The sequence below is a fragment of the Dendrobium catenatum genome, unplaced genomic scaffold, assembly GCF_001605985.2.
Source record: "Dendrobium catenatum unplaced genomic scaffold, ASM160598v2 fragScaff_scaffold_1344, whole genome shotgun sequence".
Taxonomy (NCBI): Eukaryota; Viridiplantae; Streptophyta; class Magnoliopsida; order Asparagales; family Orchidaceae; genus Dendrobium; species Dendrobium catenatum.
In genome coordinates, this window is record NW_021319806.1 from 525,491 (window position 1) to 543,049 (window position 17,559).

Consider the following 17,559-nt stretch of genomic DNA (forward strand, 5'->3'; position numbering starts at 1 on the left):
ACTATGTACAAATATGTATATAGTTTGTAGACTCAAATTAAGGTTCACTTGAGCTATTCATAAAAAAAAAAAACAAATCATTTGTAGATCAAATTTTAAATCAGAATGCGCCACATCATCCAATACATAGTGATACCGAGCAAAAAAAATGACGCGACGTATTCTGATTGATTTCCGGATGCTGTCCGGGATCCGCACTGAATAAATTTTCGATAAAAGAATACCAGTAAAGGCTCATCGTAGTTGTCAACTTATATTCTAATAAAACATACAGCTTATTTATTATCACAAGCTTCTCTCTAACGTAATGGCTTTCAGTAACTACTTACAGTATAGAATAAAGTACAAAACCACAAATCAGAAGTAACTACGGATTACGATAATTGTATTATTTCCACTCAGTAATTTTAGTATTGATATTCTAACCTTCTCCAGTGTTTATCATTTATCCGAACTCCGTCGCATCAGTAATAGACGTGGCCAGCAGCTTCCATAAACATTACTGCAAGACCAGAATATAATCGGATTACCACAAAATTAGAAAATTTTTTTTAAATATGTCAGATTTACAACTTGCCTCAGGATAGCAATCTTGTCTAACGATTGTTTGGTTTGCTGGATTGACGTTAACAGAACAAGAAACTCTACCCTGCAGCAAATGAAAAAAGGGAGATCATTGGTCGATCAGAGCTTAGGCAAACATAGAAATAGTAAGATAAAAGATGAACTATCATGGAAGCAATAGAAACTGATTTAAATTGGCCTAAAGAACATTCGAACTGTTTAATATTCATGAAAAACGATAAAATTATATTTATTTATTTATTTTTATTTTTTTTCAATTTTGGTGGGAGTTGAACACATTTCTCAGGAGACCCAAATGACGCAGTTCTCATTTGTGAAAAACTATAACGCAGATTCATAAGATAGGCAAAGTTTTCTTCCACGCTAAATGATGAGTACCAAGTTTTAAATCAAGCAATGCCATCGAAATAAGGACAAAATTGATTGCCGGTAAGTAAAATAATTAGGGCATCTCCAACCGAAAATCTCATTTTTCACTCCAAAATAAAGTGAAACTAAAAAATGATGTGATTCATCTCCAATCGAACTCCATTTTGCGCGTTTTTGGGAAGGTAACGGTCTTTCACATCTTTCACATGTTTCTTCGGCAAATCCGGTTGAGAAAAAATTCGCGTAGGTGAACAGTCGCACTGTTCACTCTCCACCAATTAACGATTTTTTTGCAGTTCGAATGGAGCAAACCAGCTACGCCTTGTTTGGAGTTCGGCTCGAGACGCCCTTAGAATTACGACGAATTTTGGATTGGCAAAACCCCCAAAGATAAAGATTGAGTCTCATACACAAAATATACAACCAAAATCACAAGAAACAAAAAGTTAAGATTACGTTCTATCAAATAAGTATATGCATTGAAATTTATAATAAAGATACTTCCAATGAAACATAATGAATAGGTGTTAGAATTACAACATTTCAAAAATATGACAATTTCTTGAGGATTTTGATTTGGATTCAACCAAATGGGCTCTGAGTGCAGTTTCTATCAAAACTTCGCGAAACATTATCAGAAAGTTTACTCAATCATCACAATTTACTCCCTTCCGAACCTATATCTCGCTTAATTTAACAACTTATTAAATTGCTTGAACAGTCTAATTATCTTTTCATTGATGATTTTTCTATCTCAAAATTATTGCACCATACATTCCATGATTGAAAATTTTTAGGGCCATGGGGAGAAGATTGTCAGGAATCACCATCATGGCATTCAGCATATTCGTGACCAAGCATCCTCAACCTAAAAAGCTTCAGCTTATTTGGCATGGGACATCTTAGGATCCACAGATCCTTAATAAAAATTGTTATGTGTGAAATTTAATTTAATTAACTATTTTGGATAAAATTAGCCTAAAAAGCTTCAGTTTATTTGGCATGGGACATCTTAGGATCCACAGATCCTTAATAAAAATTGTTGTGTGAAATTTAATTTAATTAACTATTTTGGATAAGATTAACTCTCAATTTTTCATATTTTGTAGCTACAAACTTCATATTTATTCACTTAATTTTTTAAGGTGACGGCTATATAAATCAATTCATACGTGATTTTTCAAAATGATGCAAACTCAAGTATCATTAAATTCAAGCATATCAACTACTACGTATAAGCACAATATAAAGAGATGACTACGTTGTTTTCAAACATTCCACATAAAGAAACAACACAAAAAGAAGAGGAAGATGATAGAGGAGAGGGGTGTTATCCAAGAAAGAAAATTATAAATTTTTTTAGAGCTTCTAAGAGAAGTTCATCAGCTTTTTCAAGAAGGAAGAAGTGTAACTATTTCTAGCTATACTAAGAGAAGAAGCTCATAGTTATGATAAGAAATAATTCTCATTTGGACTCCTATAATAGTAACTGTGGATTGTAATTAGAGCAATAACAGCATCTCCTTCACATATAGCCCTCAAATTCATAGCAAATACATGCAATTTCTCTCAACTGGATAAAGTTATATTTTTATCAATATATCTAACTTTGTCTGAAGCGTGATCCTTGATATACTTCTCTAAAATTTAGTGGATTATTCAAACCCTATGCGGCCATTGACGTAGACCTAATTTGAGCGACATAAATTTTAGTGTTGTCTTTTTGTGCTGCTTAATCTTTTTTGTGGCTGTTTTGTGATTCATCATACTTCTTCCAAGGTTAACGAACACTCCCTTTTCTTAATAGTTGGTATTAAAGTGAGGTTATAAAAAGTATGATGGTCATGAAATTTTTTATTGAGAAGTTTGATGGCTCAAAATATTTTGAGCCTATAGAGAACCAAAATGTGTGATGTACTTGTTTAATAAGGATTTGTAAAAGCACTCATGGAGAATAGCAGAAAAACTTGAAACAATGAGTTAGGAAGACAAGATAAAGATGCATAAGAAGACTATATTAGTGATTTGACCGCATTTGGTGGACAAGATCTTGACAGAGGAAACAGGGGAAATAACTGTAGAAAGTTTGTAGCTCAAGATGGAGTTTTTATATATGATCAAAGGCGTTCCCAACAAACATTATCAGAAGCAAGAACTCAATTTACTTCACATACAAAAATGTATGCTTATTAAGTCACATCTGAATGATCTTAATCACATCATGAGAGTTTTAAAGAATATTGATGTGAGTTGATAATGAAAAACAAGCTTAGTTACTATTATGCTCTATACCCTCTTACAAGCACTTCAAGATACTATGCTATATAATCGTGATATAATAAGTTTAGAGGATGGAAAAAATTCGTTTCTTTCAAAAGAGATGATTACTAAGCTCAAGACAAATGATAAACCAACAGAAGGTTTATTGTAGGTTAAAAGAAGATCATTTGAGCGCGGGTTCTTCTACTTATGCTAGGAGTCAATATCAAAATAAATTTTAAGAGATTGCTTGTTTCTATTATAAGAGAAAATAACACATAAAGAAGAATAATTTTGTTTTGAAGAAAAAAGAGCGAAAAATATATGATGACTAGAAGAAGGATTAGCCAATTCATTCAATTACTAGTGCAAATTTTTCTACTTATGAAATTGATAATGCACTTTTGGTAACTAAAGATAATAGATGTGAAGACAGTAAATTCTTTACTTAGCTTATTCTATGTTCATGTCTACTAATTTAGATGTGTTTTGCATGCATGACCCAAGTTCTAGCGGTTATGTCTAGGGTGTAAATGAGCCGACCAAGTCCGAGAACCGGCTCGAACTCGAGTCGCTAACAAGCTCATGAGTTGATCTTACCGAGCCATGAGTTCAAACTTGAACTCATATATTACATGAGCTCGAGCTCAAACTGGTTCAGCTCGACAGCTTGTCGAGCTGCTCAATTAATTTAATATCCATTCAAAATTTGAATTCAAAAAAGGCGATATTCATATCTGATTGTGCATTTCCCTTCTTGAGTCCTTTAACAAGTAGTGAATAGCAAGTTGCACCAATAGCATCTATGAGGGAGCAGCAGTGTGGAACTCATCTTGTTGCCCTAAGCCCTAATGTTGACATTTCATTTCTTTTCCAAAGCCCTAATTTCTACTCACAATTTCCTGAGTTGACAATACCCTTCTCAAACAGGCGAGCCTTCGTACTTCAGCCATGCTTTACAAATCTTGATTTTCTGGCATACACAAGTTGAGATGAACAAAGGCCTCATGCAGGGATGCTTCTTCTCTAAGGTAGATGTTTTCCCTCTCATATCATTTCATTCTTTTTTTCTAATGTAAATTAGAGATCTTTTCATTCTTTTCAAGCATGTATATCTAACTTTCTTGTATTCACCACTTCTACTCTAGATTTTGATTTATTTTTCTCTTGATAGAAGTCCTTCATTCATATTTTTCTCTTAGGGTTCATTGGATTTTTTTTATGTTGTTGGATGCAATGTGAAGTTTTTTTTCCTTTTTTTTTTTTAAGTTGTTGTGGTTTTTTCTAAAGAGACTTGATCATCTTGCTTTTCTTGAAGATATTTATTGATGACAATAATGTTAAATATTTTTTTGTTATGATTTATTTAGCATGTCAACACAAAGAATTATAGGAATGAAAATCTTGAGGATCAACTTAAATCTAAGATTTATTTTACCATTAGTTTTATTAAAATTGCATGCAATTTTGATGATCCAGTTGAGTTCATTTTTTTAATTCTCATGTAACTTGAAAATTTTTCTTTTCAAATTAAAATTTAAAGCTGACTACAAACTTTAAATAACTAAATTATTTATTACAAATGCAAACAAAATTTTAATTGTATGTTGAAAAATTCAAAATCTAAGAAATTAGAAAATTTTGATAATTAAAATAAGAAATCAAGCTCAATAATAGAGCAAATCTCGAGCTTTTCAATCGAGCTCGACACTAGCATTATTTGTTAAGTCAAATTTAGCTCAATAAATGAAGTTGGGTTGAGCTTGGGCACCAGTTCGAGCTAAATTAAATAATCATAATTCAATTTAGCAAATACTCAACTCAACTCGTTTACACCTCTAGTTGTGTTTAAAGGCAATGTGCATTGTTGGAGGTTCCAAGACTATGCAGTTCAGAGCATACTATGGTGTAACTATATCATTGGTTGTGGTTAAGCATTTACTAGATTTGAAGAAAAATATAATACTTTTTAAGTGCTCTTATATTGTTGCAGGGTATAAATTCTTTAGTGGTGTTGACACCCTTAAGGCCTATAAGGCTATGTTGGTTGTGTTGAAGGAGAATAGAGTTAGTGAACTATATAATGCATATGTTGAAGAGTGCAATATCATGCGTTGATGTATTAAATTAAAAATCTATAATAGTAGCTTGTTAATGTTAGAATGGTGCTAAGTATATGATGTCGAGTTCTACAAAAATGGGAGCTATTATGAAATTTATTGTTCTCACCACTATCTTATAAATTTTTTCCTAAAATTTAATAGGTACTTTTCTATCACACAACAGGCCCGATGCATTCAGTTAGCTCAACCTCGCGGGATCGCGACCCTTATGGGCTGGCCGATTTTATTGGGAGGAAATTATGAAGTTTCCTAATGAAGAGGAAGTTGTTTAGGGAGGTTCTTAATCAAAGGAGATTAATTAGAAGATGCTTCCTAATTAATGAGAGCATATTTGGGGGTTGATTTAGAGGGGATTATTTCAAAAATATTTTTTAATTGAAGGGGGCAGATGTGGAGGGGATTAATTAGGAGATGTTTCATAATTGAAGAGATCATATTTGAGGGGAGGGGATTAATTAAAAAATATTTTCTAATTGAAGAGGACAAATTTAGGGGTTGATTTGAGGGCTGGTTTGGGAGGAAAATAATTAAGGAAATACGAGAAAATTGGGGGAGGGCTGTTCGGGTATTTGTTGTTTATTATTTGCTTTAAGTATGGTGTTTTCCTTAGGGTTAGGGTTATGTGTTGTTTGTTGAAATTAGATTGTTCTTAGGGTGTTTGGGCTCTTGCCAGCAACTAGAGACTTGGGAGAGTTGGATCTTCCTCTTTAATTGATAATCCACTTGTATTTTGTCTTTTCTTTCATAAAACTTTCAATAAAAAATGTTCTTGTGTGTTTTATTCCCGATTTTCTTGTCATTGGTTTTTCTGAAATTGTTGAAATCGGATTTCAACTAAGATTTTTCCTAAATTTATGCAAGTATTTCATATCAAATTGGTATCAGAGCACTTTTTTGGGACCTATGACGGCAAAGAAAGTGGATGCCTTGGAAGAGCGTCTTAAAGAAAAAGTTTGGCAACTTAAATCGGTATTTGAGGACATAATGTCATCAATAGAGGAAAATATTTTCAAGACACTAGCATTATTTGTTAAGTCAAATTTAGCTCAATAAATGAAGTTGGGTTGAGCTTGGGCACCAGTTCGAGCTAAATTAAATAATCATAATTCAATTTAGCAAATACTCAACTCAACTCGTTTACACTTCTAGTTGTGTTTAAAGGCAATGTGCATTGTTGGAGGTTCCAAGACTATGCAGTTCAGAGCATACTATGGTGTAACTATATCATTGGTTGTGGTTAAGCATTTACTAGATTTGAAGAAAAATTTAATACTTTTTTAAGTGCTCTTATATTGTTGCAGGGTATAGATTCTCTAGTGGTGTTGACACCCTTAAGGCCTATAAGGCTATGTTGGTTGTGTTGAAGGCGAATAGAGTTAGTGAACTATATAATGCATATGTTGAAGAGTGCAATATCATGCGTTGATGTATTAAATTAAAAATCTATCATAGTAGCTTGTGAATGTTAGAATGGTGCTAAGTATATGATGTCGAGTTCTACAAAAATGGGAGCTAGTATGAAATTTATTGATGATGATTCCTAAATAGTTGTGCAAAAAATTTATGTCAAATGAGCGCATTCAAAGGACATATAGGCATTGCATGATAGACAAAAATAAAGAAAAAATGAGTAACCCAATAACAAGGAAAATTTTGACAAGTTTGCCACAAAAGAACTAAGGTATTGCAAACCTAAAATAGCCGATGACCGGATGACATAAAGATGTTGCACAAAAAAGTATACAAACACAAAAATTAACCAGCACATTAGAAATTCAAACTCCAAATGAGAAATTGTTAAGCGTGGAGTATAATTTTATTGACTGTCTTGGATAAGATTTTCTCTTGATTTTTCATCATTATTAGTTACCAATTTAAGATTCCTTTATGCTTTTTCAAAGATAGTGATTAAATAACTCAATTCACACTTAATTTTCAATATAAAGGCTACACAATTCACATGTGATTTTTCAATATGGTACCTACTAAACTTGAGCGCCATTAAAATTAAGCTTGTTACCTACTATGTTTAAAGATCGTAGAAAACATAGTGCATATAAAACTCAAGCTTCGTTAAGTATAAAGATAGTCGAGCTCAAGCTTGTTGTAACTCTAGCGAGCCGAGCTCGAGCTCACCATATGAGCTCGACTCAAGCTTGTCTTTGAGTTGATGAGCCAAACTCGAGTTTGCCCAAACTCAAGCACGGCTTGACTCGTTTATACCTCTAGACCAAACCATCTAAAGAGACTCTTTCTAATCTTATATGCCACTAGAGCTACTTCAACCTTTTCACGTATATACTCGTTTCAAAGACTATCTCTAAGTATAAGGCCACTAATCTACCTAAGCATCCTCATCTCTGCAACACTTGATTTAAATTTATGCTTTTCCATTAAGAGCCAACATTTTGTGCCATAAAGCATTGCAGGTCTCTCCACTATCTTATAAAATTTTTCCTACAATTTGAGAGGTACTTTTCTATCACACAACAGGCCCGATGCATTCCTCCACTTTAACCATCCAATTTGAATTCTACTAATAATATTGACGGGCTGACCGATTTTATTGGGAGGAAATTATGAAGTTTCCTAATGAAGAGAAAGTTGTTTAGGAAGGTTCTTAATCAAAGGGGATTAATTAGGAGATGTTTCCTAATTAAAGAGAGAATATTTGGGGGTTGATTTAGAGGGGATTATTTCAAAAAATATTTTTTAATTGAAGGGGGCGGATGTGGAGGGGATTAATTAGGAAATGTTTCATAATTGAAGAGATCATATTTGAGGGTTGATTTGGAGGGGATTAATTAAAAAATATTTTCTAATTGAAGAGGGCAAATTTAGGGGTTGATTTGAGGGCTGGTTTGGGAGGAAAATAATTAAGAAAATACGATAAAATTGGGGGAGGGTTGTTCGGGTATTTGTTGTTTATTGTTTGCTTTAAGTATGGTGTTTTTTCTTAGGGTTAGGGTTATGTGTTGTTTGTTGAAATTAGATTGTTCTTAGGGTGTTTGAGCTCTAACCGGCGGCTAGAGACTTGGGAGAGTTGGATCTTCCTCTTTAATTGATGATCCACTTGTATTTTTTCTTTTCTTTCATTAAACTTTAAATAAAAAATGTTTGGTGTTTTATTCCTGGTTTTCTTGTCGTTGGTTTTTCTGAAATTGTTGAAATCGGATTTCAACTAAGATTTTTCCTAAATTTATGCAAGTATTTCATAACAAATTGGTATCAGAGCACTTTTTTGGGACGTATGGCGGCAAAGAAAGTTGATGCCTTGGAAGAGCGTCTTAAAGAAAAAGTTTGGCAACTTAAATCGGCATTTGAGGACATAATGTCATCAATAGAGGACATTTGGAATGATAAAGAAGGCGTTAGATCTTCACATCAAAGGACATTATCAGCAACAACGACATTCAATTCCTGTCAAGCAGAACTTTCAACAAAGCATAAATAAATTTGCTAGAGTAGCTAAATCTGATGCAAATTTTTGTTTAATAAATCATGTTAATATCAGGCAAGATTACAAAGCCTCTGTAGTTTATCAATCTCAAGTGAACAATAATTCAATGACCTCACCTATGGAGAATCTGATTCCTGTCAGCTCAATATTATCGGTTACATTGACAGATGACAGAGAGGTGATTTTGGAGCCACTTCCAAAGAGGGAAAGGGTGAATGAATGAGATTTTTAGTGGAGCTACAGAGTTTGGAAGGCAAAGAAGATGGGGAGAAGATAGAAGCACCAGATAAGTTCAACCACTCCTACAACAACATCGAGAGGTGTTCCAGCCAGTTAAGGGGTTGCCTCCTCCGCAGGAACACGAACATTCTATCATCTTGAAGGAAGTACTCTCACCTATAAGTGTTCGTCCATACTGTTCTCCCCAAATCCAGAAATATGAGATCGAGGGATTGATCATGGAGATGCTGAAGGAAGACATCATTCGACCCAATGTCAGTCCAATTTTCCGACCAGTGCTATTAGTCAAGTGCTTCAGTAGTTGTTTCTTTCATTCGACCTTGAGGACAATGTGACACTTTGGGAGGGGAGTATTGATGGACATTGGTGAATGATTAATGAAATTATGAGAGTTCTACAAATTATGTATTGGATGTGAATTTCTAAAAAAAAGAAATGAAAAAAGAGAATAATTCAACATTGGTGAATGATTAATGAAATTAAATTAAATGATGAAATAAGCACTCAGCTAATTGCATTGCATGATATTATATGGCTCAACTTATAGAAAATTTCTTAAATGATCTTTAAGGAAAATTTTCAAGATTTAGAAATATCATTATTTTATTATCTTATTCATATCAACAAGAAGTTTATATTTGTTATAATTAACAATAAAATTTCTATTTATATTTTCAAACAAATGACTAATATGATATGAGACTCACAATCAAAATGCTAAATATTAATATGAAGCCTAATAGATACTAATAAATATACTATTAACTAATCCTATTAAAAATTTAAAAATAGATAAATCACATAAATATCATGTCTTTATGGGATAAAAAATGTCATTAAAGAAACTAACCAAAATGGCTCGAATGCTTGTCGTAATGAATTACACACTATTAGATTTTGAGGTGCTTAGTTATAGGTATTTTGGGTGAACTACATTTCAAATGCAAATGCTTAAAATATTTAAGTTTTTGATTGAGAGTAAAATAAACCTAAGGTATTTCTCTGAAGGAGTTTTAATACCTCAAATAATTTACTTTTGATGAATTTGCATTACAAATACATTGCAACACAAGACGTGATGTCCTGTGCTCAAAAATCACACGAGATGACCTCACTTGCAAACAAATGAAATGATTTCGGCCGAGAACTCACGTAATGACCCCTCTCCAAGATCATAAACCCACCCTTGCAATCACTTGATAACTAACTCAAGACCTCGTTGGCTCCCTGTGCTCGTGACCTTGCATACAAGATCTCCAACTTTCTCATCATTGTGTTGCCACCATACCCTATGGCTATTGAACCATCTACCACATTGGTCTCGTAAAGGCATCATGTGCCCTAAATCCATTTAAGAAATATTCAAATAATATATTAATAAAATAAATATGTTTTATTCCCAAACAAACAAACAAAAAATAATTTCGCAAAATTTATTTTACAATCAAAGAAATAATTTTGAGTATTTGATTTTACACTACATTTAAAATACATCTGAATTCTAAATATGTACAATCAAACAACACCTTAATTAGATATATACACTTGAAATTTTAGGCTTTATTGAGTCATTTGCCAGTAACAAACTCAATCAATTGATGATGCAATTTAACTTTATCCATAAATTTCTAATGTTGAATAGCTCATGTTTGGCTTGATAGTTGACCATATTTGGCTCATTCATTAAATAAACATGCCAAACTTGGAACGAAGCCATCTCAATTATGTTTGGCTCAATATATCTATCTATATATAAATATATACATAAATTTATACATGTTCATTCATATATGTCAAAGGCTAGTTTAGTGATGACTTCAACATTAAAAATAAGCATTTAATATAGTCATACACATAATAGTAATTGACAATACATATTTTATCTTTTATGATGCTCAACAAATTTATTTTTTTAATCATAAATTATTTTTCATAAAATTGAAGCTAAGAATAACAAAATTACTAATGAATTAGATGTGCTTCTACTTGACGTCTTGACTATTTATTCATGCTTGGCCTGTTAAAAAATTAGCATAAGCCTTCAACAACAATAACATCATCAAGCCTTTGTCCCACTACGTGGGGTTGACTACATGAATCGTTTTTCTCCATTGTTGTCATGTTAAAAGTCAAATTCTCATTTAAATCTAATAAAGAAAGATCATTTCCAATATTTTCTAACCAAATCTTTTTAGGTCTACTTCTATCTTTCTTAACATAAGTCAAATCTAATACCTCTACTTTCCTAACTGGGTCATCGGAAGACCGTCATTTTATGTGACCAAACCATCTAAGGCGACTCTCTCTAATCTTATCTTCCACTAGCGCTACTACAACCTTTTCACGTATATGCTCATTTCGTATCCTACCTCTAAGGGTAAAGCCACTCATCTACCTGAGCATCCTCATCTCTGTAACACTTAACTTAGTATTATGCTTCTCTTTTAATGGCTAATATTCGGCATCATAAAGCATTACAGGTCTCACCACCATCTTATAGAATTTCCTCTTAAGTTTGAGGGGGACTTTTCTATCACACAACAAGCCCGATGCATTCCTCCTCTTTAAACATCCAACTTGAATTCTACTGATAATATCCCCTACTCTTATCAATAAGAATATCATCAACAAAAAGCATACACCAAGGTACATCTTCTTGCAAATGTCTAAGGAGAACATCCATGACTAAAGCAAAGAGATAATGGCTTAAGGCTGATCCTTGATGTAATCCAACCGAAATAGGAAAATACTTGGTCAAACCACCTTGTGTTTGAACACAAGTAATAGCTCATGCATACATATCTTTAATGATTTGAATATAAGTGTTATTAATTCCTTTCTTTTCAAGAACTCTTCATAGCACTTCTCTTGGAACTTTATCATATGCTTTCTCTAAAATCTAAATCAATAAATATTATATGCAGATCCTCCTTATTATCTCTATATTTCTCCATCAAACCTCTTAATAAATGTATGGCTTCCATAGTAGACCTACCGGGCATGAATCCAAATTGATTTAGAGAAACATTAGTATTACGCTGCAACCTACGTTTCATAACTCGCTCCCATAGTTTTAAAGTATGACACAATAACTTAACTCCTCTATAATTTGCACAATCTTGTGCATCACCTTTATTCTTAAAAATATGAATTAACACACTCATCTGACATCTTTATAAACTTTTTTTTTTAATTTAATTTTATTTTATTTTATTTTTGACATCTTTATAAACTTTAAAACATTATTAAAAAGTTTAGTAAGCCAAAAATTTTTTTCATCTCTTAAGCATTTCCACACCTCTATTGGAATATCATCAGGTCCAGTAGCTTTTTCACACATCATTTTCTTTAAAGCCTCTCTAACTTCGGTTTTATTAATGCACCGATAAAAATAGAAATCTTTATTTTCATTTAGGGTGTTAAGGTCACTAAAGTCAATCGTATTTTCACATTCTTTATTACAAAATTTAGAGAGATCTCATCCACCTTTGTTGAATATCGTCTTTTAAGAAAAGTACTTTTTGATCTTCATCCTTAAAGTTGTTCACAACTAAATTCTTACTACTCTTATCTCTTTGTTTTGCTAACTTATACATATATCTTTCTCCCTCCTTAGTATCTAATATATTATATAAATCATTAAAAGCTAAGATCTTTGTATCACATATTATTTTCTTAGATTACTTATGTGCCTCTTTATATCTTTCCCAATTATATGAATTTTTACATCTAAACCAATTTGCATAACAAATCTTCTTATTTTTTATCTTTTCTTGCACATTTGGATTTTACCACCAACTATTTTTACTATTATGAGTTTTTCCCTTTGATACTTCAAACACATATTTTATAATATTTTTAATATAACTAGCCACTTTTTTCCCACATAACATTAGCATCTTCATGCACATACAAAATCTGAAGATCTAAAATATTTCTCTCAAAAGTATTTTTATTAATATTCTTTAAATGTCCCAATCCAATACTAGAATATCATTTTACTTTATTTTTTATTTTCGGCCCATTAATCTTAAAGTCTAAAACTAATAATTGATGTTGGGTACATCAATTTTTACTTAGAATTATAATTTTTGCAATCTAAACGATTTATTTTTTTATGAAAAAATAATCAATCTGAGTTTTAATATATCCATTTTTATAAATGATGAGATGGTCATCTCTTTTCTTAAATAAGGTATTAACAATTAAAAAATTATAAGCTAAAGAAAAATCTAATATGACCACTATGAATGATTTTAAAATCATTTACCTCTCTAAAACACATGTCCATTTAAATTTTCTCTAAAAGAACTCTTTCTTCAAGAAGTATCTTTTATATTAATTCTTCTAAATCATTCCAAAATTTTACTTTTTGAACTCATATCCAAACCTACTTGAAGAGCATAAACACTTATAATATTAAGAATCTTAGCATCAATAATAATCTTTAAAGTTCTAATTCTATCGCAAATTATATTAATTTGTATAACATTATCCTTCAAACTCTTATATATAATCACATCTACACATTTTCCAGTATGACTCCTACCCGAATATCATAATTTAAATCCTAAACTACAAATCTCCTTAGCCTTCTCTCCAACCCATTTAGTTTCTTAAATGCACATAATATTTATCTTCTTATGAATCATAATATCTATTAAATACATTAATTTTCCTATAAGAAAACCTATATTTCAAGTTCATATCCTAATTTTAGTTTCATGGACTAGCTTCTTTGCTCACATCTGTCTTTGATGTGAGAACCCTTGCCTATTTAACACTGCACCTGAGCGCCTATACAGCAGCCCTTACACACTTGTCGTTGTATTCAGGTCATACATTGCGTTGTTTCTAGGGGACACCCTAACATTAACACATTTTTTAAAGGATTCGTGTCATGATTATTCGACAAGTTTTATACTGGTTGTCGACTACCTAACACAACCCTCCACATTTTTCATCCAAGACTTGGGACATAATAATGGCAGTGTTAACAAATTAGCTAAAGTCAAACAATATATTTTTAGCTGATTAATGAAATTGAGCTTACTTGTATTTGGCTCAGTAGTTAATGAATTGAGCCAAAAATGAACCAACTCATCCACATTCAACTTGTTTGAAACTTTAGAACATATGATGAATGGTTCCCAAATGTGGATGACCCTGTTAGCTTGAAAAAAAAATTAGCATCACAAACATAAATCATTAAACAATTAAATAGAAAAAAAGAATATAATCACTGAAAAGAATATTCATGCCCCATGCCAATACAAGGAGATAAGTCAATATAAGGAGACGTTCCTCAAAAGTGGTCTTCAAAACAGCAAAGAAAGCAAAAAAAATACACATCCAACAACACAAAAAAAAAATTAAGAAAAAGTAAAATTTTATTTTAATACTCAATGCTCAAAAATTTTGCATGCCTCTGGGTTTTATTTCTAACCCAAGAATGACAAAAAATTCAAAAAAAAAAAAAAATTCATCAAAATCCTTTCATATCTAATTAAAAATTGCAAGTTTTACCACACATTTAAATAGTAAGAAACTACGGCAACAAGTAGCTCATGATTATTGTCGTTAATAGATGCACCCATACATATATACCCGCAAATTTATTAAAAAAAAAATCCAAGAGGTGGCAACAAGTAGCTTTTAAAGGCTTCCAAGTGGCACTTATAAAACTTTGGCAATAAGTGCCCTTGGGACCAAAGTAATTAGCAGAATTCCTGGTTCAAGGCTATAAAGTCAAAACATTTCAAAATTTCTTAAGGGCCGTGATTATAGTAATTAGCAAAAATCCTATGGTTAGACATCATAAGCTCCTTGATAAATGTTTTTCTCATCATCATAAAATCATGAAGGAATAGGTGTGCACCCATAGTCCTCTGGGCAAGGTTAATCAAGTCACGTTATGAATATATTTTAGTAATTTATCATCAATTGAACAAAGTCACTTAACTGTGTTACTTGACCATTCACCTTTAAACTCAACAAATCAATTCAACATTTATTACTCAAATCAATCTTGCCAGAGAAAGGGTCTATTTGCTAATGATTTTGTCAATTGAAGTAATTAAGATTACTTACCATCTTAGAATGAAGTTGCTAGGTACTTCGTCAAGGAATTATTTTCGAAGAATCTCATCCTTCATGTAGAAGCTCATCAAAAGTTATCCATGTAATGATGTAAACATATACCTATAAGCTAGTTGGACTTGTTTATTTTAAAACAAGCATTTGTTAAATCTTGTTATATAATTTTACTAGGATGTAACTTGTAAGCATTCATATAGCATTGAATCTCAATCTAAACCTATAAATGAGGGTTCAGAGGATGAGCCTAGGGTATTACATAACAGCAATCTAGTAAAATCTCAGATCTTTTCTATCTAAGCTCTCTTTCTCTATCTTCTTTTTTCTCTTGATGTTTGTCCATTCTTATTCAGAAGGTTCTGGCATAACACACGACAAGTTAATATACAACAATAGATATAATTTAAAATTTCTTTCAAGAAATAACAACACAAAATAAATTTATAACCCACGAGATTTGTGAAAAATAAAGCAGATAAGGTCATATTTTCTCAAGGAAAACCTAGCTTCTCCATTGTCCTTACTTCCAGATAATCATCAACTGTAAGCCACTAAGGAGAACAAGGAACCAAAAACTATAAATAAAAGGGATAAAAATGGGGTTTAGCTTGCCTTAATGGGGATATTGAAGAAGAAAAGGTGCAATATCCCCTTGACCTCACTAACAGTATCGAAGGGGATCGATCCTCTGACGAAATCCTCAATCAAGTAGAACACATCATGGATCACCTGGACACCGTCGATCCGTAACTCAGCGTCCACGTAAGAAACCCCTCGCGTCGGTATTTGACCACCGGCAGACTGAATGGATCCGAGAGGCTCGCTGCGGTAGCCGATGCCAACATCTACATAATCGTAATGGAGAGAGAAGAAGTTAGGGTTGCGCACGCGGATGCGGAGGCTGAGATCAATCGAAATGGTGTCGTTGGGGTCGGCAAAGACGCGGACGCGGTCGATGCGGATGCGGGCGACATGGAGGTCCAGGTCGGTGGGCCAGATGAGGAAAAGGGTGAGGCCGACAAGGGTCACGATGGCGGCGGATATGAGGAGGTAAGAGCTGTAATTGCAGCAGCAAGGTCGGCGGCGAATATGGCGTCCGGGGAAGGCGGGGAGAAGGATGTAAGGAGGGGGATGGGAATCTTGCGGTGGTGGACGAGTTGAAAAGGGGAAGTGCGGCGCTGGTTGTGGAGGAAGGAGAGGATCTGATGCTTCGGGTCCCAGCTTCGTCATTGATGCGGCATATCCCCGCTGAAATTACAGTCTGATTCGAGTTCAGAGGTGAAAAATAAAACATAAATAACATTTCTAAATACTATATTTCTTCACATAATAAAATAATATTAAATTATTTACTTATTATAAAAATGCCACCTCTCCTTATCTTGTCATTAATGCACACATCTCCAACCCTATCAGTTCATTTCCCAACAATATAAATGTATAATTTTCTCACATAACGGTAGATTTATTATTCTGCGCGGAATACGGAGAGCATTTGGAGATCAATAAAAATGCATCATATCATCTCATTTTTGAATATACAGCTCAGTATCCGCACTCGATACCACTTAGTACTCAATATTTAATTGGACGGTTCTCCCATCCGGTATCCGTAAAGAATACTCCATAATGGTGATATTTTTATTTTTATGATATCTTAATAATCTATGCATAAAAAAGGTATATTCCTCTTTACATAAGATAATATTAGTGATATTTTTATGTAATTTTAAAATTAGGGTGTTAGATGTATAAATATAAAAGAATTCATTATTACGTATATAAGTTATCCTTTTTCAAATTCATATAAATATTTAACTAACAATAAAATTTTAACTCATTTATCACAATAAATTTATCATAACACATAAACCCTTTTGAGAGATTTATTATTATGTGCGGAGTCCGGAGAGCGTCCGGAGACCAATAAAAATGTGTCACCCCATTGCTCGATATAGAGCTCGGTACCTGTGCTGGGTACCCAGCGCTTAACCGGACGGTTCTCCCGCAGTTCTCCGCACATAATAAAAGCTCTTCTCGAGAATCTTAGAGACACCCACATTAATATTAAAATTTCGTTTGGTACGACTTTCTAACTACTTATTAAAGCAGCTTGCTTGTACAAATTTTTTAATTTTTGTACTAAAAAACTGCTTTAAAAAATAGTAAGAAAGCCTCTCAAACGAAGCCTAAGTCACAAACCCTGTCGAGAATCTTAGAACACCCAAACTAAACAAACAAGAAGTCATAAGCCTCTCAAGTTAAATATCGACAAAAAATTAGGACATAATAAAATAAGATTGATCATTATCAATTGCTTTCCAGCATTTTCACAAAATCTTAAGATTGATTTATACTTTGATTACTAATTAAGCTTTCTTGCTTCAACTTATATAACCACCAACTAGTGCAATGTCCCTTAACTCA

General features: G+C 32.7%; 1 protein-coding gene across 1 annotated transcript; it reads right to left on the reverse strand.

Moving 5' to 3' along the window:
* Window positions 1-221: 221 nt before the first annotated feature.
* LOC110096867 lies at window positions 222-16,416 on the reverse strand. The gene is made up of 3 exons (XM_020822994.2): window positions 15,745-16,416; window positions 578-649; window positions 222-502 (listed from the first exon to the last, which is right to left on the reverse strand). Exons 1-3 carry the CDS (start codon window positions 16,360-16,362, stop codon window positions 500-502), a joined length of 693 nt encoding a protein of 230 aa, XP_020678653.1. The 5' UTR covers window positions 16,363-16,416; the 3' UTR covers window positions 222-499.
* Between the last annotated feature and the right edge of the window lie 1,143 nt (window positions 16,417-17,559).